Genomic DNA, 27665 nt, shown 5'->3' on the forward strand with positions numbered 1-27665 from the left:
TCTACATTGTCTACTTCTGGTTTGAATTTTGCAGTTTTTTAAGTGGGGAGCAATCCAGAATTCCAGCTCTTTCAGGAAAAAAGAAAAACAAAAAAACAAATAAAACAGATAACAAATCATATGTCTAAGACCTGAAGCCAAACTGGCTCTAATAGCTGCTAGAATAGTAGTAGGAGCCAATTTCTTGGAGTATTTACAAAATCTTTGTAAGGATAATATTTTCCAAACTTTTATAAGAACAGCTAAGGATAGATTTTTCGTATGCAGACTCCATAAATTTAGCAGGCATTCATAGGCAACTGCTAGGGACACAAATACCACCTCCCATCCTAACTCCACTCCCTATATAAAGGCCTAACACAGGCAATGAGATAAAGATAAGACATGGTCTTTGCTCTTCAAATATATACTACAATCTAAAGGAGCACAGGTGAATACACAGCTAGTAAGAAGCAAATGAAATGTGTTTTGTGGGGGTTACTAGCAAACTGCTACAGTAAGAGATAATAAAAGATTAACAAAGGGCTCCCTCAGTAAAATGGTAGAGCATGGTTACAGCTTCTCGCTGACTACCTGTCTTGTAAACTTATCCAGATCAATATGCTTTGGCTGCTGGAGCCCCTTCGATGGGAATTAAAGCTGACAATGTGTGGCATAAGCAACTGAGAAGGGCAGAAATCCATTCTGTGTGATAAGCAAAGCGTTCATGAAGTGGAACCAATCACCAAGCATATAGGATTGGTGTACAGTGGCATGGGCTCAGATTACAGAGTGCTTGTGCACAGAGTTCGAAAACTAGCTGAACAATACTATCATGTCTACCAAGAACCCATCCCCAATATCTCAGCTGGTACAGAAAGTAGCTTCCAGAATGCAAGAATACTCTCAGTCAGGTGGTGTTTGTTCATTTGGAGGTTTTTTGCTTATTTGAGGTTGGAATGAGGAATGATCATATTTATTTCAGTCAGATTCATCTGGCATTTACTTTGTCTGGAAAGCTACAGCAGTAAAAATAAACTATGTGAACGAGAAAACTTTTCATGAGAAAAAACATAATTAGGATCTGGAATTTAAGATGCTATTCATAAAATTACCTTTAAGAAAAGTTTTAAAGGGCAAATGACAGAAGATAGCATAGTAGTTGGAATCTGCAATGAAGCTGGATTTAGGAAATTTACTTCAATTTAAGATTACTTGGCTGTCACAACACAGTAATAAAGTGAATGAAAAATTTAGAATTTCAGATAATCTACTTAAACATGTTATAGTAAACTGTTAAGATTTTTAAAAAGATAAGCAAAACCTTCAAAGATGAGATGACAGAATATTTCAGGATGTGTGCAGAAGTAGAGAAGGGGAGGAACAGAGAACTCTAATCAAGAGGTGGAAGGATATAATGGGAAATAAAACTGAGGCCTGATCTCTATAGAACGGGATGTGTCAATTCAAAACCTTTTTAGCTAAAAGTAACAGAATTCTTGACTATGAGACGCTTAAGTAATAGAGGTTTGTTTTCTCAAAATGCTCAGAAATATGTTATTGGCATTAATTCAGTGGCTCAAGAATATCATCTGGAGGTGGGATTTTTTTTTTTTCCTGTCTTGACATCTTCAATATGGTGGTTTTTCATTTTTGTACTTCTTGTTTGTGAGGTTTTGCCACAGATCTAGACCCCATTAACTAATACTAATGTCCTGAACAAGAGAAAAAGGAAGGAGCTGAAAAGAGCTTTCTTTTAAGGAGGAGGAAAGACTTTCCCAAAAGTCTCCCGGATTTTCCACTATATCTTGTTGGCCAAAAGTGGGTCACAGGACCACTTTCAGAGGAAAGACTAGTTGGAAAAGCATCTGGATAAGAAGAAAGGAGTGACATGAAAGGCATAGAACAATTATCATCCATCCTTTGGGGCTGGGCATACTGTTGTCTCAAACATCGGTACTCTATCAGCAAGGAGGAAAGACTAAACAGCGATTAGGTAAGCAATTGGCAATGACTGCAATCCCGTTTTTGAACTTTAATCCAACTTACAGGAAGAGCTCTAGTAAAAAAAAAAAAAAAATTTAAATAAAAGGATGCCCAGATGATTCAATTATAAGAGGGGTCTTCAAAAAGTTAATGGAAAGATTCATATTCTCTTTTAATTTCTTTTCCACTTACTTTTTGAAGTACCCTCGTACCTCTAGTTTCATAGATTCATTTATCCTGCCCTCTTGGGCCTTAAGAGAACCTTAGGGCTATTCCTGAGCAATGACAGGCTTTCAAAACTGCAGACTCAGATTTACATGCAACTGAATTTCTTCCTGTAGCTTTGTAGAATTTATCTATACTATAAATTAAATTTAAAAGTTAGAAATTTAAAACTCTATTCATATAAAAACTCTCTTAATACATTTAAAGCATTTTCAATTTAATGAGGAATTAAACTGCTGTCTTTTCTTAAGCACCACAAGGCCATTTAAGCATTCATGCCACAAACACTGACTGGCCTTTTGATGTGGAGCAAAGTACCTCGTTAGTCAATCCTTAGTTTGACTGTTGGCTTCCAGTCAGGTTTATATTTATAATAATGCTTGCAGACATGGCCCTTACTTTAAGAACTATCAGAAAGATCCCCTTTTTTCTCCCTTAATAGACTATGTCTCTTCACTATGCCAAGTTTGGTACTATATTCTTGTCATGGATGTCAATGTCATTGGAACATGACTCTAAATAATCATACTTTGACTGAATCCCCTGGCTCACTTCTGAGGGGGGAAGGGAGGAAGCTCTTTTTTCTTATAGACTCAACAACATTCCTTCGGGCTCTTACCTGAACAAGAGTCAGACTGATGCTTGTACCTGTGCTGAATGGCCTACTAGTCCTCACCTTCGACCTTCCCTGAAATAAACAGGAAAATAAGTACCTCTTTTTTTCCCTCAAGAACTCAAGATGAAGAAATAAATGACAAAGAGATATGGTAGGAAATCACAGGCTTGTGAAGGTAAAGAAAGAAATGGAAGGAAAAAGATAAGGCTTGAAACGTGTGTCTACAGTCTCTTCTCACCCATCCCTTTTGGCACCCCATCCCATAATAATCAACCACATGATCCACTTCATGCTTTAAACCTTTTTAGACCTCTGGCACTAATCCCTGTCTATATCCTCAGGGTCCTCTTGAGTCACCAAAAATAATCTAAAAAGAAAATTCACTTAAGGGGTTGATTAATGACTGAGAAAAGTTTAATAGACATTGAGGAAATAGGCCTCAGAAATTAATTGGTCCAAATTAAGGGGTGGAAGGAAGTAGTGCTGTAGGGTGACTTCAGCCATGGTAGGTCCAGAGGTGCACTTTGCGGAAGCCGGGACCTCTCCAGCCACAGAGGGATGTTCAGTCTGAGCAAGAGAGGTAAATGCATGTTATGTGCCTATGACCTATGTGCCAAGACTAGGGAACATCCTATTACCCACAGTCTGATAAGATTAGAATGTTATGCTGTACACTATACTGGGCAGGGGGTGGGGGTGGTCAGGGCATGTGGCACAAAACTGAATAGAAAAAAACTAAACAGGGGCCGACCCCGTGGCGCACTCGGGAGGGTGCGGCACTGGGAGCACAGCAGTGCGGTTTATAAGCTGGAAAAAGAAATGCAAACTGCACTTGGTCCTGATGTCCACTCAGATTTTCAGGGCCACAGAAATAAAAGATAAATCCGAATACATTATTTCACTTAGGACACATTTGGAGAATATACAGATATTTTTTTAAAAAAGAAAGAAAATTAGTTCTTGTGATGTCTGTCATGTGATGTTATGAGGTTGTGAAGAAGAGAAGAGATTGACTGCTCTGGATTTAAAGGCTCCCATGTACAAAAGAAATTTCTTTACACATCTGTGCAATTATCCTCCATACCATCCTGCCTGAGAAATGCAGAGCTATATGAAAAAGTCACTGTCCCTGGAAATATTTACTCCATTGTTATGATCCCTGCAGAGCCCTCCACTTCACCAGCTGGTATCAAAGGCTGCAATGGAGCTCCGAAGTCCAAGGAGTATAGTTAGCATAAAGTATGCCACAAGCAGAGAAGAAGGGCAAGAAGGCCAGGGACAAGGAGCGAGGATGGGCAGCAAGAGGTCAGCATAAAGTTTCCAAGGCTAGGAAGGGGGAGTAGGGAAAGAATTGGGACAGGGAGGGGACAAAGGTGGAAGGAAGAGGTGAGGGGTGGGGCAGAGAGAGAGCGATACCCTCACATCAAGGAGCAAGAGAACGACTTCCAAAAGACCAGATATAAGTTCTTTTTTCCAATTAAAAGTAACTCACTTTTCTCTTAGTGCTAAATAGCACACATTATTACCTACTACCGTTGAAGGTGAGGTTTCAGGCCATTATCTGCAGTCCTAGGACACATGCTACATCATGGCCAAGTTCCTGCCCCTCCTCTGCTTCCAGAAGTTACACACCAGTGTCAGTCTCATTTCTTTGTAGTTACCCTGAAAATAACTATGGAGCTATTACAAAGTCACCTGAGGCTACGACTTGAAACAGAAGCAAAGTGCCACACAGCTCTAGAATCCAAGTCAACACTCTGATCTCAGGGTCATCTCAGTCCCTGACTTTCCTTTCCTTGCTAATCCCACAAGAAGAAGCAACTACAGAGCTAGCGACAACAGCGGCTTTAGCACAACAGTGAATGGCTATAAAAAGGAAGGCACAGCGTTGTGGCAACTCTAAGAACTGCCCCCTATGCCTCCACCATTGAAGTAATCTTATTACTCATCACATTCAAAGCCCAGCCCTACAGAAAATATTCACTTCTTACTCCTGTTTCTTATGTGTTTTTCTTGGTCACTCATTTTCAGTTACCTAATTTCTCTGTGTGAAAGTGAATACTGAGGAGACAAACAGCAACAGGTCAAGGTGTTAAGGGAGATAAAGTTTTTCAGATATTCTTAGCAAGATCCCAATTCAGAAATAAATACTTTTGCCTCTGTTGAGCAAAGAATGACTTCGTTGCTGTGTCAAACTACTTGCCAGTTAGACAAATAAAAATAAATCACAAGAATTCAAGGAATCTCTGGGCTAGTGGCTTCTCTGCTCCAAAGCAACAATAACACCTGGGTCACTGCTCCCAGTGGGCACTTTCCCGCAGGCCCAACCTAGAGGCTGCTTCACCCCCACCACAGGTGAGTCTGTGACACAGGCAAGTGTGAAGCTCCTTGGGAGTAATGGACATTGATTTTCATTACCGATGCACTGGCAGAGGATTTAGAAACTCAGGGATATGACAAAGTACAAGCAGAAACAATTCTGTCAGCATTAACAACAAAATCAAATACTAGCCTAGACGTAACCTACAAGGAGATGAATATAAGCACAACAAGAAAATATTGTGTGACAACTGCCCAGTTTGGGTTCCATCACAAAAGAAATGTTCATTCGAGGTAAAAGTGAATTACAAAATCTGAGAGCAAAGAATAAAAAGATAAAATTCTAAATTAAATAACAACTGAGTAAACAACAACAAATGAAGGCAAAAAAAGTAAACTTGATATCAACTGAATAACAATTATGTTGACAAATCAAGAAGTTACAGAAGCAAACAGAATTTATGAATAAAAGTAACTGAACTAAAGGTGTTATTTTAAAAATGAATAATAAAACGGACACTGAAATTATTTGATTAAAAAACTGGTAAGAATCTGATAGATTTAAGATAATTTGTTATTTTGCAACCTCAATTTTTATTTACTTGGTTGGTTCTAGCTCTAGGATTTTATTAACACAGGAAATAACAATGAAATGACCATAATATTACTGCCCCAAATGCACTGTATTTCAATCTACATAAAGATGCTGAAAAGACTAAGGGGGGCATATTATTGTTTACTGTAATCAACTCTGATGGAAACTTACCATAGACATGATTTCTTCAGAGAAAAAACTAAAAAACATATTTTGGAATGGAGAGATCTATTTGACTTTATTTACGATGCCAAGAACTTGTCAATCAATACCTGATTAGTTAGAGGTAGAAAGATATTCATTTTGATTGTCTTCAAAGCACAAAGTTTGTGTTTCAACAACTACACTTTGCAGTCTGTCTCAATGAAATCAAACTGGACTTTAATTCTCCACTGCAAATTAGTTAACTATTCATTCAAGCTATTCAAACTATACATTACATTCATTATTTTATTCTGCTTCACGATGGTTATTTCATTTTACATTTTATATAAAATAAAAATAATGCAATTTGTAAAAAAAAAAAAAAAAAAAAAAAGTAAATTGCAGAAATACACCTCCTGACCAACAAAATTTTACTTAACAGTCTCAGCAAATTTCAGAATCTGTTTTTCAATATCATAGTCTTTCAATGTCAATGAAAACTATAAAACTTATGGATGAAAGTGTTTTTGTTTTTTTTTTTTACTCTGACAGGAAAATATTATAAACATAATTTCTGAATAGAGAAAATGAGGTAAAGGTGGCAGTGCTTTCTCAGTGCTTTAATACTTCATCTTGAAAGTAAACACTATACCAATCGCCATTTTGATTCCAGTGAATAAAAACTTAAAACTAAATTTATTAATCAATTTTGAATTCTGAAACCAAAATGATACTTTAACAGTAATGCCAAATGGACAGGTCAATTCTAAAAAGTTAATCACTATGCAAAATTTTGACCAAATTAAAGTGGCTACCATGGTACTAGAGTCTGGCTTTTTTTCGGGTTTCAATTTGCCATACCACCAAGGATAGGATTACACATAAACAGAACTATACAAGGCTTGATGAAATTGAATATGGAAGCATAAGCATTTTTAAAGTCAGAGTTATAATTCCTTTTGCCACACAAGTTCTACTGCATAATCTGTAACAGTCTAAAAAAATTTTTTCAGCAACATAATTATATTTAAAAAATACCATCATTCCAATATGTTACATTAACTGTAGATATCACAACTTAAGCTTTTTATTAACTTAGAAAAGTATAACATTTTCCTGGAAAACTCTAAATAGTGATCATACTTTAATCACAGCTGTCCTGAACTACTTTCATAATCAGCAGTGACTGCATTTTGTCACTTCCTTATTCTAATGGTAAAAATGGTGACAATGATTTTTTAAAAGGAGGCTAGATAACCTGAATGCAATTAGTGATGATATGAACTTTTCAGCAATCACTGGGTTTTTATAATGTTTTTAGTTCTGTAAAACATCCATTGTATAAGTCACACAGTTGATAAGACATAAACTGCCAAATCTGCCAAAACTACTTTTGTTCCATAGCATTTTGATCCCTTCTAAAACAATAACAGCATAAAAACTGAGCTATAATGAATAAAATCCTTATAAATGAAAACAAACATAGTAAGCCTACAGGAGGTCTAAAAGTTTTGTTCTTAAATATTTGTTTTAAAATATTCAAGTGTAATGACTCTGTAAAAGATAAAACATACATTTCAACTATATAAGATGTGTCAATTTCCACTTGCTCCTAACCTGCCACTAGTACATAGGTTCACTGGGCTGCCAAATAGCCCAACTAGTCATGGAGAGAGATGATATTATCGGTTGGAAACAAGAGCATGGATACCACAACATTTATCCAAATGGTATGAGACCAATCTTTGCATCCCTGAAGAATGGCCACTTTCTCCAATTAAAATGTTCCATACTAAAGCAGCATTGTCTGTGGAGAGTTACTTCAAATTTATAACATTCCACTACTCCAGATACCAATTCAAAAGTTAAAAAAAAAAAAAATGCAAACCAAATCCATGTACCCGTGATCCTTTGTAAATTCTAAAATGTAGAAATATTCTTAGTTTCAACCAAGAATTACATTGGAATGAACTAAAGACATCATTTAAAGTAATCCTAAGTGTACTCTTACTACATTTCTACATAGGTTATTTTATATTGCTTGTGAACATAATTTAATCAATATACCATAATGTCAGCCAGCAGTGATCCAGAATCAGATTCTGGCTATGGAGAAAGCTTAATTATAAAGCAACACCTTCCTAAAAAGCTTCTCTATTTCTGATGGTAAGAAAAATAAAAAAGAGCATCTCTCATTGAAATAACACTGAAGTTCAAGCTCAGGCCCCCTTCTTTGTGTTCAACATAATGAACTCTTCAGGATAAAATGATAAAACATTAAGTCTCATTCATAAATTACAATCATCTTCAAGAAAACTCTGTGGGCAACTCTGGTGTTACAGTCGTATATCTTGGATCCAACCTGGGGACAAAATCCTGAAAATGTTTAGATGCACCAGTACCAAAAACATCAAGTACTTTTCGGTTCATGACAGCAAATCTGTAAAATAGAGAACACAGTGAACAAGTATTTAATGAAGTTCACAAAATAAAATGATTCACTTTATCTGACTTTTTCATGGGATGGGAAAACAGAAAAGGCTGACATGGCAAAAGACCTACTCAATGGCAGACTCAAAAGTCATATGAATACTCTTCTTCAGGATTCACTGTCTCATATTTTAGTTAAAGATATAATGCCCAGACCTGAAACCTTAAAGATTACAATCATTATTTCAAACCCTTCTAGAGCTCTTTCCACTAGACTGTGTCAAATAGAAAATTAGGTTTGTTACTATTTTTCAGATGAATGAAATAACAGGAAACTAACTAAAGAATGAATGAGCTAACATTTCCAATGAGGCAAAGATATTAAATTTAATTTCTCTCATAACTGACAACTTAAAGTCTTACAATCAAAAGAAAACACATCCAAATATGCAGATATTTAATTATTAAAAGGTAAACGGCATAAAGTTTTTCAAATTTCTAACAGAACAGAGTAAAGACATACCCTCATGCTATCTATCCCCTAACCTAAGGGATATAAAATTTTAAAAAGACACACATTTAACTAATATGCAGGATAGACCTTCCGTGTCTCTGTGCCTATTAACAAGCATTTCCTTTCTGGAGGAGAATTTCTCCTCTTCTGAAAAAGAATGAAATTATTTTTGAATCACTGGCCAGCATCATTATTCCAAGAGCCAATAAATGTGTCTTTTAGTTCTTTTCCAAAGTTTCCTTCCAAAATAATCAACAGGTAAAACTCATTAATGTGCACAAAACTAAATGACAAAAAAAATGATTAAACAATAATAATATAAAGGATGCATAGTATCATGGCTAAGAGGAACAATTCTGAATTCAGACTGCCTAGTTTATATCCCAGCTCCTTCATTTAGTAGCTCTGTGACTCTGGCAAGTTATCTAATCTTTCTGTGCATCTCAGTTTCCTCATATATAAAATGGGGATAATAACAGTACCTAACTTATAGAGCTATTTTAAAGATTACATATGTATGTATACATGTATATTGTATATTAAAACCATATCTGTGATATAGTAAGCACCATACGAGCATTTGCTATTATTATTAATGATAGTAATATTAACAGCAGCCATGATTTACTGAGTGCCTACTAAATACTACTACAAACATCTTACTTTTCCCACAACTATACAATGTATGTATTATTGTTTCATTATAGAGAGAAAGAAACAGGCTTATAAGGGTAACCAACTTTCCCACAGTAACACAGCTGAAGGTATCAGAGTTAGAGTCAAACTTAGGTCTGTCTGACTCCAAAGCCCTTGTTCTACAAGGTCAAACTCCCTATCAAAGAATTAGATAGATTAAGGGAGAGAAGGGGAAGACAACATGATAGTGTACGTAAGTACACTTACAACAAGAGTCAACAAGATACGATTCTTTGTCCAAAACAGAAATCAGTTAATTATGTAGATTATTTTTAATGAATCTGTTTAATATTTTTAATCAAAGAGATCAAAGATTTAAAAAGTTAGGGTTAAGTATTTATGTACCAACTAATTAGAAGTTAGCAAATCAATACACTACTCCAGAACAATTAAAATATCTAAAATATTATAAGAAAAGAATAGTCAGAATAATGTTCACTCAAAGAATGCCACGTTATTTTTATTAAGTTGGTCATATTTGATTATACAAACACCCACTTTACCACTGAACAAACACAAAGATTCATAATTCAAGGAAACATAAAGATTCATAATCTTTTTTTATGAAACTGCTTTTTTTTTCTATGAGCATTTAAAAACATTGTAGTCACTTACTTTCCCTTGGTGAGCCTTAAAAGGAACTTCCAGTAAGATGGTCGCAAGGTTTGAACTTCCATGACAGCCTAAGATTATTCAATTTGAGACTTCTTTTAGTAAATACAAATATTATCAGCAGTGTTAGGCAACAGAGTACTTATATATTCATCTTTATTGCTCGTTGTAATTTAAAAACAATTGTGTTGACAATAATAATACAAATGTTATTTATGTTTAACTATCAAAAATCTTTGTAAATATGCCTTAAAATAGAAATGTTGATTTTGAAATAATAATTGAGTGAATAATCATTACTGTCAGAAAGCATTTACTCAGTACCCATTAGATAGCTGACATTTCACTAGTTTTAATGAGTTTATCAACCTGGTAGCACTTAGGCCTCATGAGAAAGAAAAGATAAAAGCCTTCCCCAAAATTTTGCAATATCTATAAAACCATTGTCATCAACAATGACTATTACAAAATTTAAAGAGATTGAACAATGCTTCTATTAAACTGATCATTCCCTGAGTAATACTGGCAAAAAGTAATTGTTCATATTTATGCCCATTGTATCTTTTTTTTCAAAGAAGGATAATTAGGGCATACACTCCAAGATACTGGTGTAATAATTTACCTATAAATTGCACCCTATTTGGAGGTTGGGGTTCCTCTGGCAGATACAGGGATCAAACCCTGGACTTTGTTGTTATCAGCACCACACTCTAACCAACCCAGCTAACCAGTGAGACCGTGCACCCCATTTAAGCCTAAAAATTAGTGTGTTCATAAAACAGGATCTGGCCCATTAAGTTAACATGTTTAATGATATGAAACTTGCAAGCTATCTTGCTGAAAAAACACAAAAAAGCAGTATAAAATATAATAAGTGGAAATGTTCCCAGGCTTTTATTTTTTCCCCATTGGCTTAATGTGCATTAGAAACAAATCATTCTATTTCTCATTTCAAAAAGCTATACTTACTGCCTGGAAGCAAATTGCTGTAGAGATGGAATAGATGATAGTATCCGCATGAGGAAAATAGGGAACCTTCCCTGCTTCAATGCCTTTGAAATACATTGTCTGTAAAACAAGCATAATGCAAGTTATTAAAAAATTTTTTAAAAACAACTTTAAATAGCATTAACAATACACTTAAGCAGTATGCTCCCTACCTACATCTGTGTTTTCAACCTTTCTGAATCTTAATATTCCCTTCGGAGTTCAAATCATATGTCCCATATTCCATGACAGTGTTAAGTATCAGCCCTTCCCTTTTTTTCATCCCTTTGCTCTGAACTTCAGCTGCAAGGAGTAATACTTTTCTGTGAAATTCAATAGCACTTCGTTTCCACTGCTTTTATGTTATTTATCTTTCAATACTCTTTGTAAAGTGTGCAGGCCTTCCTTTCCCTGTTAGATCTGTTCATTCCTTCACTCATTTATTCAGTAAACATTTAATGGTGCAATTATACGCTGGACATTTATGCTAGGAACAAAGAATTTAAAAATGAACAAAACATGGTTAGTGCACAACAGATATCTCTAATGCACTCTGATGAGGGCTACAAGAGAGATATATAGGTGAGTGTGTGTGTATGTGTATAATAAATATAATTATACTGTATATATTGCTCTGGCTTCCTAAAAGAGGGAGCAACTATTCTGTCCGGAACAAAGGCTCAAGAAGAATTTCAGAAAAGACTACACTGGAGTAGTGCTTCTCAAACCATCTGCAGTAAAGAACTACTTTTTCTTTTTATAATTTCCAATTGCCATAGATTGATGCTTTTACAATATAATAAAAATGAATTACTAGAAAAAAAAAATTTTTAAAAATATAGAATTGAACCAAATTTTCACTTTGAGATTTAAAAGACAAAACATTACTCTGTCAAATTGGTAAAAGGGTTCACAAATCTTACTCTCAATTACTATACTTAACTTGTCATGAACTGGTAATAAACAGTTGGACTAGTACTAATCTGCTGACCATACTTTTAATAGTTCTGCCTTCTATAAGATGCATAGGATCAACAGCTAGATACGAGAGAAAAAGCAGGGCTAACAAGCAGGCATGAAAGTACATGACATATATATATGGAGAACCAGAACCTAATGCAGTAACGGGAACATAATAGATATTTAATAAATATGCATTTGACTCATATAAAATTAACTTCAATCCTAGAAAAATGATTGCCTATTACACTATAATCATTAATTCCACAAAAGGACACGATAAGCTTAAATTTCTAATTCCCTTTATTTAAAAAAAAAGATCCTCACCAGCACACTTTACATACAGGCCAGTTTCTTTTGTCAAGATTAGATATGGTCTGATGACACAAGAAACAGAGAGATACCATTGCTTGGCTTAAAAAACTCCAGCCACTAAGAGAAGCAGATATAAAACACCTTTTACAAACTAGATCTTCATATAGATCTATCTCAATAGATCTCTGGCTTTCTCCTGTGTCAAAGAATATATTTTGCTACCTAGGGGTTATTTTCTTTCTTTCACTCCTCTCTTCCTCTCCATTAGCAAGTCTTGTCAGCTCTACTCCTAAACATACACCAAATCTGTATACTGCTTTCCATGTCTACTGCTACTATCCCGAAACAAGCAACCATCTCCTGCCAGAGACTAATTGTTCTCCCAGCTTCCAGTCTTGACCACCTCAAATACCTGTCTAATTGCCTAATTCTATATAACAGCCAAAATGTTCTTCTTAAAATTTGAATTAAATCATATCATTTCCATGCTTAAAATTCTTCAATGGCTTCCAATTGCACTGAGGGGAAAAAAAACCTCTTTACCCCAGCTTTTAAAATCCTACATGATCTGGCTCCTGCTCATCTTCCTGATTTCGTTACGTATATATTCTCTCAGTTTCTCTCTCTCTCTCTCTCTCAGTCTCTCTCTCTCTCTCTCTCTCTCACACACACACACACACACAGACACACACACGAGGGATTCAAAAAGTTCATGGAAAGATGCATATTTTCTTTTAATTCTATTTTTCCATGAACTTTTTGAAGTGCCCTTGTATTTGTTTTTATTACCCTTTTTTTTTTTTTTTTTTTTTTGGTGGCTGGCCAGTATATGGGGACCCAAACCCTTGACCCTGGTATTATCAGCACCACACTCTACTGCGTGAACTAACCGGACAGCTCCAGAAGTACCCCCACATTTGGGTAAAGCAAATACATAATTCTCTTAATGTCGTTAGGGACACATTTTCAGTGTGAGATAAAATTTTTTAAACATCAAACAAGTTAAATAAAATATATAATCTTAACTTTGACTTAGAAATGCTCCAAACGTATTTTCTCTCTCTCTCAAAAGAAAAGAGGGAAAACGATTCTCTAGCTCTGTTCACTGGGAAGGCCAGGAAACAATGATTGGCCTGGCAGCAAAAAACCTCTGGAATCCAAACTGAAATCTCTAAATACCATTTCCACTAGTAGAAAGCAAGAGTCATTGGAGAAAAGACTGATTCTATGTCTGGGGCAGAAAATGTCCCAGATGAGCCTGGAATATCTTGTTTTACAGCAGAAAGCTATCAAAGATAATGGCATTATGTTAAAACAAACAAGAGTCAACTTTGGGAGGCTCTTATGGTCAAAGATGGGGACGATCTGATCATGATGACTCCAATGGATTAAAACAAATAAAATATGTTAAAATCCATATCTTCATAATGATACTTGAAAATAAAGACTTACAGGTCAAGTTTGCAAAATACTGAAGTACTAACTCATTGTGAACATCACTAAATAAAGGGAAATAATCAAGCATTTTATTTTGACTTTCCTGAACAAACTATTTCAGAGTAACCAAATAGTTGAAAAGGGAAAATTCTTTTTTAAAAGCATTCCAACTAACAAATACAGAAGAAACATTAATAATAGATTAGTACTATTTTGCAACCCTTAATGAAAAAATGAATCTCAGTAATGATTATTAATGGCAGCTAAAACTATTAGGTGAAAGGCTACTGGGGAACCTTATGTTGGTTCTATCAACACCTGAGTCCACTGATCAATCTTAGCATCACAAAAGAGACAACAGACATTTTTGTGGCTTCTAATGTCATACAATAGGAAGTCACACACATAGTAAATGTAAAGTATTTCTGCCACCCCCCCCAAAAAAAATTGAACCTGAATTTGCTTAATCCTCTGGATCTAGTCAACAGTTTACAAGAAATACATGGATTAAAGAAACTCATAATAAATAAACCAATGAAGATGAAATCAGCAAAATCTAGAATGTGGAAAATTCCACAGAACTAATGATCTGATTTTCAACCAATAAATGGCAACAAAAAAAGGAAGAAACGAGGAGGAGGAGGAGAAAGATGGGGCGGAAGAAAGAAGGGAAAGGATGAGGAGGAGGGAGGGGGAAGAGAAGGAGGAGGTAACTGTTATAAATTAAAAGAGACTGTTGAATCCTGCAAAAAGACATTTTATAAGTTGATCAGTGAAGATGTAAATTCTTTTTTTTTATTTGTTTGAAGATGTAAATTCCAATTGAATATATGTGAATATATGATAATATTAAGAAATTACTGGGTTTTTTTAAATGTATGATAATGGTATTGTGGTTATATTTTGGTGGTATTATTGATTTAATTGTTGCTTGTTTTTAAAACATCTTTAGCCTTTAACCCTTATTTTTTTAATTTTTTATTGAAAATATTGGTTGTACACATTTATAGGGTACAGAGTTATATTTTAATACATGTATACAATGTGTGATGATCTACTCAGAGTAATTAGCATATGCATCATTGCAAAACTTAATCATTTCTTTGTGATGTGAACATTTATTCTTTAAAGAGTCTTTATCCTGAGTTTTTTATGGAAGAAATGATAAAATGTCTGAAATTTACTTTAAAATAATTCAGTACCTTGGGGGTTGGGGAATATAGATGAAAGGAGACTGGTCAGATGCTGAGAATGTTGAAGCTGTATGATGTGTATATGAGGGTTAATTACACTATTATTTCTACACTTGCGTTGAAAATAACATAGCACAAAAAGACAAAAATAGGGGAACTGACATTGTAAATACTTTTATAGTAATTAGAATTTGCTTTTGTAACTTGGATATATATTTGCTGCTAAAGCAGTTAGCAGCTATAAAAGCTTTATATCCTTTGGTACTGTTAACGCATAAGTATTTTTGCTTACCTCCACCAATTTGGAAGCTAAATACATGGAAATTGTTGTGCTTTTATAAAACATCATTGATACACCTGCCAAAAAACCTGAAACAAAACAAATAGAAAAAATTGATCAGGTTAAAAAATATTTCTTTCTTATTAAGTCATCACAAATGTTAATTCACTTAAATAGCAAATAAATGATTTGTAGCACTGCCTATTGTTACAACACAATCAGGGACAGTAATACTTCTGATCACATTAAAATAGGGTGAATTCTTATTATCACATTTTTTAAAATAAAAACTGACCTTCAGAGTTAAGAACAAATAGTCTGATTTATGTATAACAAGGAACTTTACATTTCAACTTTAACTTAAACAACAGCAGTAGTCTTGCCAGATATAACAATCTGAAAAATTAATTTTTGTAAAGGCTATTGGTATCATTTCTGACTTTAAAGTAGAAATATTTTTTCACCTATGCTTCTAACAGCTCAAATTACTTTTAGTGCTATCCTCATACTTCTCTCCATAGCATTGCCTTCATTCTATGAATGAAAAACCAAGGGGAGAAGTGCTGGAATAATAATAGTAGGATTATTACTAATAAATGTTCAATAATTGGTACATATACTGCTTATAGAAAATGACCTCCGGGATTGGCCGGTTGGCTCAGTTAGAGCGTGGTATGACAACACCAAGGTCCAGAGTTTGATCCCTGTACCAGCCAGCCACACACAAAAAAAGAAAATGATCTTGACTTTTTATTTTTATAAAATGATTAAATTCCTTTAAAATATTATTATTAAAATATGTCATCTCCACTGTTAAAAATAGAATTTTTTAAGAAATCTACTGGAACTATTAATGACATATAATAATGTAAGACTTTATGTTCTTTTCTGACACATTCCCTAGGATTTCTGTCCTGTAGCAGGGCAGATACCCAAGTCATTCCATTACCAACTGAAAACACCAGATGGCGAGAGTGCCTTGGTATGTTAAACTTTACAAATAAAATGTTTGAGCAAGTGCCTCAACAGGGATTCTGTTACAATAGTGAAAGAAAGACACATAGAGATTGGATAAATTTGGAAGCTATTTCCTGTTCATTTGTACTATTGATCGATACAATAATAATCATTCATTTTCATTATTGCTTTACCAGCTATAATAGCATGTAGTTCATCGTCCAAGTTTCTGACCCAGCGTAGGAAGCAACTAGTACCCTGTATTAAGGAGAAAACACAATTACTTCAATATTTTATTTCTAAGAAAAAAATGCATAAAAACAAAACAAAAACAATGGTAATGAGTGATTCACTAGATGACTCTGGATGCAAATTGGTGATTTTATTTGAATCAAACTGAACACATAATTGGATTATTTCTGTTTTAAAGTTATGACTCTGGATAGACTCTATTAAGAAATTACACATATTATTTTTGATGTATTGAATTTTCAAAATAAATATATAAATTTCACTTTTGCCTATATATAGAATGCCGGGGAAAGTGTCACTCCCATTCTAACGAGGAGGAAAAGCTGGATGAACTACAAATCTGTCAAGCCAGAATTCTACGCCCAGAGAAAATATTTTTCAGTACTGAAGGTGATATGAAAACTTTTTCCAGACAGATAAAAGCTGAGAAAATTCATCACCATCAGACTTGGACCACCAGAAATGTTAAAGTTAATTCTTCAGGCAGAAGGGATATGATACCAGACAAAAATTTAGATCTATACAAAGAAATTAAGAGCTCTGAAAATAGGAAAATAAAAGTAAATTTAGAAGACATGTTTTTCCATATCTTTAATTGCTCTAAAAATGAATTATCTATCTAAAGCAGGGATCAGCAAACTATGGCCCACTAGCCAAATCTGGGCCACCTGTTTTAATATGGGTAGGGAGCTAATATTGGTTTTCACAGTCTTAAATGTATGAAAAATAAATTAAAATAATAATAATATTCTGGGACATGTGAAAATTATATGAAATTCTAATTATAGTGCAATAAAGTTTTATTGGAACACAGCCATACTTATTCATTTATGTATTGTCTATGGCTGCTTTCACACTATAACAGCAGAGTTAAGTAGTTGTGACAGAGACCATATGGCATAAAGCCTAAGTATCAACTATCTGATCCTTTACAGAAGAGGTTTGCTGACCTCTGGTCTAAAGCAAAAATAGTAACAATGTATTGTGGAGTTTGTAACATATATAAAATAAATGTATAGCACAAAGGATTGGAATGAGGAATTAGAAGTATGAGGGTACTTCAACAAGTTCATGGAAAAGTAGAATTAAAAGATAATACAAATCTTTCCATGAACTCATTGAAGTACCCTTGTATAATGTTGGGTTCTTACACCATATGTGAAGTGGTATAATATTATTAGAAGACTGGCTGATGAATTGAACATTATATCATAAATGTTAAGGCAACCACTAAATTTAAAAAGAAGTATAAATAATAAGCCAATAGTGAAGATAGAATAGAGCCATAGAAAAAACACAATCAATACAGAAGAAAACAAAAAAGGAAGAACAGGAAAGAGAAATGAAGAAAAAATGAAACAAATACAAAACAATCAGCAAGAAGGTAGATTTAAATTCAACTATATTATAAATTCATTAAATGTAAATAACCTAACATACCAATTGAAAGACAGAGATTATCAGATTGGATAAAAATTGAAAAAGCAACTATATGCAGTCTAAAATAAACCAACTTTTAAAATAAAGACAGAAAGGTAAAAGAATAGAAATATTATATCATCAAATGCTAATCAAAAGAAAGCTGGAGTAGCTATATAAATATGAAACATAGTAGACTTGAGAACAAGGAATATTACTAGGGATAACGAGGAACATTACAAAATGAAAAAAGGTCGGTTTACCAAGAAACAGGAGAAAGAGGTTTATTTGGCTGCCCCTTTCTTAATTACATTGTTACAAAGATACTAATGGCATGGAAAATTTGTTTTGGAAAATCACATATGGCTTTGGAACGTACTGCATAAATATCTTCTATGTGATTTTCTGACCCAGTTGTATTTTTCTTAGTTTAATACCATAAGGTTGTTTTACTTAAGCAAATAAATACTAACAGAAATGAAAGGGAAAAAAAATAGCAAAACAAAACATACTCTGAGATATGCTGGATGATGAACAACAAACCTAGGGCTAAGTATGTTAGAAAAAATCCACATGTAAATATTTAAGAGTTTATGTTAAGAATAAATACAAACACTATAACGAGAAATGAAAAAGAATATAAATATAAACATGTAACTACCAATAATCTGTCATCAACTCTTGCACAAAGTTTTCAAAAAGTTCATGAAAAGATTTGTATTATCTTTCAATTCTGTTTTGCCATGAGTTTTTTGAACTATCCTTGTATATTCAAAGATATTAGTAATGCTTCCTATTCAAATCATATTGGAAATGTTTTATATTAGTGATATTTCATAACAAGTGATTGATTATATATAATATTATACTATAATGCGTATGATTATCTGTAGTTTACCCATGATTTGTTATTACTCCTTTTCATTTCAAAATACTTTCTCCATACCTACCCTTTGAGTAAATTTTCATATAAAATGATACATGACCACTTTATCCAAAATAACTCTAGATTTCAATTTTCCCAGCATTAACTCTGAGTTTAATAACAATAAGAAAATATATATATGAGAAAATATGTATGGATGCATATATATGAATAAATACACATGTACATGAGGGGTCTTCAAAAAGTTCATGGAAAGATTGGTATTATGTTTTAATTCTATTTTTCCACAAACTTTTTGAAGTATCCTCATGTGTAGACACACACACACACACAGGTCAACCTTATTTAACACAATTTACCATTTAGAACATATATTTAGATTTAGAATCTCAATTTTAGATGTTTAATAAAATATGTCAGTAATATGATTTACATATTAATGATTCCCATTAAACAAAAGGACATTACTTAAAGATACTGAGTACTGTGTCAAGAATGATCTCTACGTATATGTTTAGGTGTGGGCTTATGTATGTGTGGGCACATTTATAGAAACATACAGAAAGGGGTGGAAAGAATGTTAACTCTGGTTATTTAAGATAGTGTAGCAGGAATAGTGAGTGGGTGGAAGAGGAAAAATAAGTCATTACTTATATGTTGCAACAGAAAATCCTTACCGATTCTATCATGGGTTGATATCAGCTAGAAGCGTCTGAAATATGTTTAAATTAATAACCAGGCAGTAAGTATGATTTAAAAAACAGATAGACCACGTATATTAATATCATTTTTGACATTGGAAATATCAGAAAATTCACATTTTCTCAGAGTGTCTCTACTGAAAAAGAAAATAAGTCTTTGAGAATCTTTAATATTACATGTAAATACAAATGCACCTATATATTCAGGCACATTAAATAACATTTTAAAAGAACAAATTTCTCCAACCTCAATTCCCAATATATTGTATATATTTGGTGTCAAGATATTTATGAATACTCCAGAAAGAAGCATTAAAAATATGATAGACAAATTAAGGTCATATCTCATTCTAACAACAGCTATGTTATTTATTTCCCATTTTTCTTTCCTCTTCTGAAAACCTTACCTTGTATATAGTAACGAAAGAGCCAAGAAAAGCTCCGAGCTGGAAGTTTTCTTTATTGTAGAAGAGAGAAAGGAGCCGGGATGGCTGTGTAAACAGATGCCTAAAAGCAGAAGGAATTCGAAGGCAGCACTGGATCAAGTATCCCACGCTAAACATTCTGATGAAACCCTAGAGAAAATTAGGAGGAAATTCTGATTTACAACCAGATTTGAAGTTTGACAGATTATGAATTTTACCATCTCAGAATCAAAACAAGACTAAAAAAATTTAATTAAAGTTTGTATCACAGCAATTTTCAAAATAAAGTCTTAAAACCTCAAACGATAATTTTAAAACAATTACCTTAAAAATATGCGTGAAATCTTGGAGTGAGTATACTTTCTTTGATTTACAAAGACTTAAAAAGTCTCACAAGCACTGGCCAAGCTTGCCTATGCACCAAAATTCCATTTCTTGACATTTTGTTGACAATAACCAGGATTTTTAATTCCTAAACCACAAATGAGTTTTAGAAACAAAAAGCACTGAAATTCCAAAAAATAGTTAAAATTTCCAAAAGCATTTGGTTTTGTTAACAGAAAACTGATCTTAATCATTAGTATGAGTAGGGATTCTTTTGCTACAAAAATAATTTTATTATTTGATTAGACCTTTGGTACCAACTTTTTTAATGATCAAGTTAAAAGAATTTCCCAGGGGAAAAAATATTATATCCAGATTTTTATTCCTGTGCTCTACGGAATGGTAGCTTTAAGGTATACTAAACTTGGAAAAGCAAATCCACTACAAATACGTATTTGCTGCCAAAATTTTTCTATATTTCTTTCAATTATTTATAGTGTAAAAGTGAAATGTCTTGGGAGTATGACCAGTATTGTCAATTTCATTTCAATACTTATTAAAATGAAGTTTAGACGTCACTTAGTACAGACAGACGAAAACATTCCAATTAGCACAAAACAAAACATTAACAGAAAGAATAGTATTTTATAAACGATTCAACTAATACATTGTAATACTTTTCTCCCATTCTCCTCCTCTCTCGAACCCACTGGAATGGAAAAATATCTACACTCTTAGCAGTGCTTGCCTGCTAAGTTCCAAAGGTCAGGTTTGTATTTTCCAGATCACAGCTTTTTTTCCTAGAAAAAATTAAATTACTATGAAGAAACATTGATTAATTTACCTAAAACTACCTAATAACTGGTTTAATCATGGAAGTAAAATCGTCCAATCCATTACTGTCAATTACCATGCATTTACTTAACTGAAACTGCCTACTATTAGTTTAATGCATGAAATGGCCACACTTTGAATAATAATTATAATGTTAATCTAAGGATTCAGGAATCACAATTCTGTTACAATCTTTTCATGCTGTTTTCAAGATACCATTCATCCATCTTTTCATGTATTCAGGAAATATTCACTATGAATGCCTATTATGTGCCAAGAATTACACTAGATGCTGAGGATACGGTGTCAAAGAGGACGTAAAGTTCTTACCTTCATGGAACTTTCATGCTCATTATACAAATAAACATAAAATTACTACACATTATAATAAATGTCATAAATACTCAGGGCACTAGGATAGAAATTAACAGGGCAATATATATTAGATTGGTAAGGGAAGGCTACTAAGGATGTGACATTTAAATAGACCCAAAAGAGAAGCTAAAATGCGAAAACATTTCAGAAAGTTTAAACAGGAAGCCCAAAGCCAATAAAGAGGTTGACTGGTACAAGAAACCAACAAAAAGTTAGTGAGAATGGAGTATAGTGAGTTGAGGGGATGTAATTAATATGAATATTTACTCAGGGATATGATTTAACATGTGGTGAAGCTAAGTCCGCAGAATAATGAGGCATACTGTCAAAATATTTGACTTTATTTGTGGTGTAAATTCCTCCCCCATGAATCTGCAGCTACTTTTACATTCATGAACATAATATTCTAATTTATATATAAATTACCAATTTTATAGTATTGGTACATATCTGAAAGAATCACTAGTTTATTTCACTGCTTGGTAATTCTCACTAACTTTCTCTTATAATTTTTTTTAATATCACCTCCCAGATTTCTCAAATACCTCTTATTTAATCAGAATACTTCTCTTAGTTCCCCTCCTGAAGTCTTTCTTTGAACTATAATCATGTTCAGTTGGAAGGAATAACTCTCCAGAAGCCAGCAGATTCTAAGATTGCCAGCAATATTGCCACTGCAATCAGAAACCACTGCACAACTGAAAAAAATACTCTACTGCTTTTACCCCTCATCATATCTTTGGGGATTCTGAAGGTAAGTGTGGGTTTGGGTGAGTGCCACCATCAACAATGGGCCATAGGTGTTTACATTCATAAGCACCAATGTGGGACAGTTCCTCCCTCCTAGAGTGACTGTAAAGAGGATGGTCTTTTGGGATGTTCTGCTCTTCTCATCATTAGCTGACTGGGGATCAGACTTTGCAAGAAAGAATATAAACTTTTGAAAGCATCAGAATTGTTAGAGCACCATTCAAAACTAAGGAACTTGCAGCAGGTGGTAGCACCTATGCCAAACTAAGGGCAAAGAAAATAACTTTCTTCCCAGAGCTGGTGGGGATGGGGGAAGAAGGTAGTAATGGGAATGGGGAGGAGTGAAACACTAATACATGAGTATATTAGGGAGTGGGGAATTTACGCCAGTGAGCATAGCTAACTTTCTTAATGCAGAGCAACTGCAGATAACGCTCCAGTTTCCTCTTGATTCCTTAAAACAAATGTAATAGCTTTACAAGTCTAAAGCCAAATGTCACTGTACCAGATTGTGTACAGTGCATACAGTGTATGTGTGTGGCTACAGATCCAGCTAGCATACAGCACAGTCTAGGGGCCCTGTTCATTTTAATGACTTGATTTTGTTTTCCTATTGTTGTTACTCCATCTTATCTCTTACCTTGTAAGTTTTAAGTAAGCTAATTTTTAAAGAAAGTAATTCTAAATTGTTTAACTAAGGATTTGGTAAGACAATATTAAAGCTAAATTATTACCTATTCTCAAAATTTTCTTACTCTTCAAGTCAAATGCAAAGAATGATAGCAATTATTAATGTCAACTTTTCCATTTACTTTAAAATTATTTCTTAATAAATTATTTCTATACATATCCCCCATTGTTAAGAAAGTAGATACATTCATACACTTACTTTAATGCAATAAGAGATGCAATTATCTTCATAGTGTTTGCAACACCTATGCCTTGGTCCATGCTTGCATCTGAAATTAAACCAAAAAACTATACTAATTATAATTAAAATATGTGTGTGTGTGTATGTGTTTGTAGATCTGTTTAAAACTCTCTAACCAAAAAAAGAGAAAACATCACCCATTTCTTTCTAAATGTGTGCAACTTTTGTTTTTTTAGGACATACAGAAGCAAGGATAACAGATATTTTTGTTTTGTTCTTTGCTGCTTACCATTTGACACATTGTATAAAATAAGCAACTGCAGTCAAAATACTTGAAGGTAGTGCAGAAAAAACACATTGGTAAGTATTTGTGACTCAATATGAAAAATATGTACATATCATTTATATACTCTGCCAAATCTTTTGGAAGCTTTAAATTGCTTACTGTAGAAAATAATAGTCATAAATCACCCATGAAGTCAGTACTTGAGCAAAAATCATAATGAGAATGTGCTCAGGTTACAGGAATTTATACTTAATTATATTTGAGAGAAAACATCTGGAAAAGAAACATGATATAGTATTAGAATTCAAAATTCTGTTTTTAAAATAAATATAGAAATAGAGATGAGGGAATTCAAAAGTAGGATAATCATGATTTAATTGTAAATCACTTAACCCTCTAGGGTTTAATAAACATTTCTGCTTAGAGGACTACTGTTCAAGACACACTCATCTTAATTATTTAATATGTCGACTCCAGGATGATCTATTCACCCTCGGCATTAAAAAAGTAAGCAGAACATCTAACATGGGTCTAGCTCTCTCCTTTTCTCTTTCAAGGGTTCATGTTCCAAACTAAGCAGTCTTTATAACTTCCTTCACTCTGTAGTTAATTAATTCTCTTCATGGTTGGAACACATAAACTCTTTCTTGTTTATAACAATAACTTGTAGAGTAATGTTCTGGCTCTGCACCTCTCCAATCCCATTTCCAAATTGATTACCAAGACTTTTTCCAAAATTCAATTCTGCACTGCAGCTGGAGTATACAGGCAGCCTTTCCTCATCAAAGGTGACAGCAACAGTTCATACCAATCATAGCACTTATGTCGTTAGAATGATATGACATATCTGGTCATGTGAAGTTGCTGAGTGATTAAAGCTGGAGCCTGAAGAGAGGTGAATCAGAGAACTGCCTTATGCAAACCATCACTCTTCATACTTCTAAGTGTCCTCTTCAAAGACATTTCTCAGCCATTGCTACCAGAACCACACGGAAATTATTTAACTCTCTTTGCTTGTGAAATTAAATCCTGATATCAACTATACTGCCATTTAGTATATGTCCTTAGTCACTCATTCAAATATCTTCCCAAGTCCTGGACTACCTATCTCTTAACTTACTTGCTTTGCCTCAATATTATTCTGTATCTGCTTTCAATTGAGTGGACCCAATGAGGCTACTCTGACAAATTCTGCCGTGACCTGATCAGTTCTGATGTCCAAGGCATCACTCACCCACGTAAGTCATTCTCTGCATTCCCCTCTGATTCTTGTTGAAATTATTTCCATTAATGGGGATCCTCTCTCCCTTTCTCCACTAAGGTAACCACAAACATTTAGAACTTGCTTAATAAGTTCTCTACCACAATTATTCCTGTCATCTGGTATTGCTTTATTTTTACCTTCTGTGTGCAGTATATGCTAAGATGAAGACAAAATCTTTAAATTCAGGAAAAATTTAAGTACCTCCTCTGAGCTCACATGCATATACTATGTCAGGCAATTTCATACGTTATTTCATTTAATGCTCACAACAATTCTTAACAGAGATTATTAACCCCAGTTAACAGATAAGGACTTTGGGATGCACAGCACTTAAATCACTTGTCCAAAGTCACAAAGCTGGTGGAGACAAAATGAGAGTCAAACATATGTTTTCTAATTTTTTAAAGGTCTTCAGCTTCCTATTATTGATCCCCTAATTTTCTATATTGCCAACTCATTCCTCTCTAAAATATCACTATCAAGATTATTTTTATTGGCTGTTCTTATTTTAAACCAGTAAGCTTATTTTCCTAAATACCTATACTAGAATTGTTAATGAAGATTTATTAGTATGAAATAGAAAGACTTCTTTGTATAATATACAAATGAAGATTTCTTATTTTAGTTTCAGAGCCCTAAAAATTTTCTTACAAAATATCCTCCATTTAAGATTTATTCCTTATTATTCCTTTATTTTCTTGAATCTCCTTCAGGAACATTTCTGTTTCCTTTCCATACTGGCACGTTCAATCAGCACATACTAATCTTTTTCCTGAAGTTCCCCATCATAGCCTCCTATGACTCTGCCTAGTTGAAATAGAAAAGTATTTAAGCCATATATATGATGGTCTACAGTCCTGCAGACTTTTACATAAAAAATAACATGTACTTGCCATCGTTTGCCTTTTATAAAACTCTATGCACAGTCTGGTGAAAAATATCATCATTACCTGGACAGAAAATAAAAATACCTTGGCATAGTACAAATATCACATAAAATAGTGACAAAGTGTGCTAAAATATCAAGATAAAGAACTCACATTGAATCTACAAGTTTCCTGACTAGAGCAATTATATTCATTCTTCTTGGTTTTTCCTCATGTTCCTTTCTCTTTTGTTCCACTTTTGCATATGCTGCCTCTGGTGAATAGGAATGTGTGGGAATTTCTTCCTTCCCTACAATGAACCTAAAGAAAAGAGCACAATGTGAGGCATTTTTTACCTTTAAAAAAAAAACCAGGGAGGAAAAAAATAAGATTTTGTTTATATACAAATACATTTTAGAGAGTATCTTATTTGAAATAGTATTTTCACAATTTATATAAAATTTAATCATTTTTTGAAGAAAAATACATTTTCAAAATCTGAATACTCAGAAAATTTTAATAGTCACTTGCTTGACAGTGTGGGTATTTTTAAATTAAAGTAACCAAGCAAAGTACAGCAAAGCACTTTTATAAATGCCCTTTAATTAGAACACCAATTTTTAAGGTATTACAAGCCTTAAAAGTTTTTCAAAAGAAGCAAGGTCTAGTCAACCTCAAAAGTAGACTTAGGTTTACTAGTCAATCACAAAAGTTATATTGTTTTCCCTAAATTCTGCTAATAGTTAAAACTGAGTAAGTTTCTCATTTAGAGTAAAACTAAATTTATACCAAATGTCACTTGGAGTCATAAACAGCTGCAGTACACTAGGTCATCTGTATACACACAAGGGCAATAGAGGGAACTAAAGAATGAGAATCAGAAAACAGTTAAGATTCCGTGTGTCCTCATATTATTTCACTAGAAAATCTTAAACTCAATGTTACTCCAATCCACATATTTCTCCTTGGAAAAATCAAATATCCAGGAGATGACACCATTCCTATCTCATCAAAACTGGACTATATTTTTCCAAAGACAATGCAAAGAAAAATGTGACCACCATAAGACATCACTCAACAAGTGTCCTTCCTCAAAGAGTTTTCATTATTGCTATTTGCACCTACACTATGAGTCATTGCTCTTATAAGCAATAACTAAGCTTTCCTAAGGAAATTCTACCTCCTGAACTTTCAAGACTATAATAAAATATAGACAAAACAGGGGACCAGTAATAAAATATAGATAAAACAGGGGATCGGTACACTAAAATTCTGGAACTTGGGACCTGTGAGAAACAGAATATGAAAATTTAAACACTCAGAAAAGAGAGAAAGAAAAAGCTGTTACTACCAAGAACCGCAACCCATCCCACTGGGACAAAATCATAAGGGGTATGCTATGAGTTTGTTTGTCACCAGATGACAGCTGTGCATCCTTAGTAGCTATTAGTCCAAAAGAATTTGTTTCATACTCATGGGTGTGTATGGGGAAGTTAAGATATGCACTACTATATTTTGTAAGCAACAAGGATAAAACTATACCAGGACAAATACAAGAATATCTCTCACACCTTTCATAATACTGTTGCTATTTTGGTCAGGACTAACTATCTCAGATTAGATGTCACTTCTTTGGAGAAGCTGTCCCTGCCCCAAGCCAGGGTGAGTTAGTGATCCTTCCTCTGTGCTCTCATAGCCCAAAGAAGCCCCATTACTATAAGCACCATTTTAGTAGTATACATCCCACACTAAAGTATAGGGCCTGTGAGACTATGTATACCTTCTTTGCTATTGTATCCCACTGCCTAACACAGTGTCTGGCACATAGTAAATATTTAATTAACACATATTGAATAAATGAGTATAGTAATAGCTAGCAATTTCTGAGCACTTACTACAAGGGTACTTCAAAAAGTTTGTGAAAAAAATGGAATTAAAAGATAATACAAATCTTTCCATGAACTTTTGGAAGATACCTTAGACACAATGTACATAACACCAACTGAGCCTTTTACAAATATGAAATCATTTAATCCTCACAGCAGTACTATAGATATCATAATTCCCATGAGAGTTAACATGACTACGTATCTTGTCCCCAGCCAATAAATTATCTGTAATTATTTGAACCCAGGGCTGTCAGACTCTAAAGCCTGGCAGAGCTCAC

General features: G+C 33.7%; 1 protein-coding gene and 1 pseudogene across 2 annotated transcripts in view; one reads left to right on the forward strand and one right to left on the reverse strand.

Annotated features, from left to right (window-relative positions):
* Positions 1–538: 538 nt before the first annotated feature.
* On the forward strand, positions 539–1215 carry LOC134376262 (proteasome subunit alpha type-2-like; annotated as a pseudogene).
* A 4865-nt stretch (positions 1216–6080) lies between these two features.
* The window catches only part of TMEM135 (transmembrane protein 135), a 261356-nt gene continuing 239771 nt past the window's right edge, over positions 6081–27665 (reverse strand). For both annotated transcript variants that reach the window (XM_063093468.1, XM_063093467.1), the window contains 8 exons: positions 25673–25819; positions 23101–23170; positions 19911–20078; positions 16440–16503; positions 15301–15377; positions 11086–11184; positions 10120–10187; positions 6081–8304 (listed from right to left, as the gene is read on the reverse strand). In XM_063093468.1, coding sequence (XP_062949538.1) covers positions 8172–8304; positions 10120–10187; positions 11086–11184; positions 15301–15377; positions 16440–16503; positions 19911–20078; positions 23101–23170; positions 25673–25819 — 826 coding nt within the window. In that variant the 3' untranslated portion in view covers positions 6081–8171. The remainder of the gene's footprint in view (positions 8305–10119; positions 10188–11085; positions 11185–15300; positions 15378–16439; positions 16504–19910; positions 20079–23100; positions 23171–25672; positions 25820–27665) is intronic.

Source organism: Cynocephalus volans, chromosome 4 (genome assembly GCF_027409185.1).
Source record: "Cynocephalus volans isolate mCynVol1 chromosome 4, mCynVol1.pri, whole genome shotgun sequence".
Classification (NCBI taxonomy): domain Eukaryota; kingdom Metazoa; phylum Chordata; class Mammalia; order Dermoptera; family Cynocephalidae; genus Cynocephalus; species Cynocephalus volans.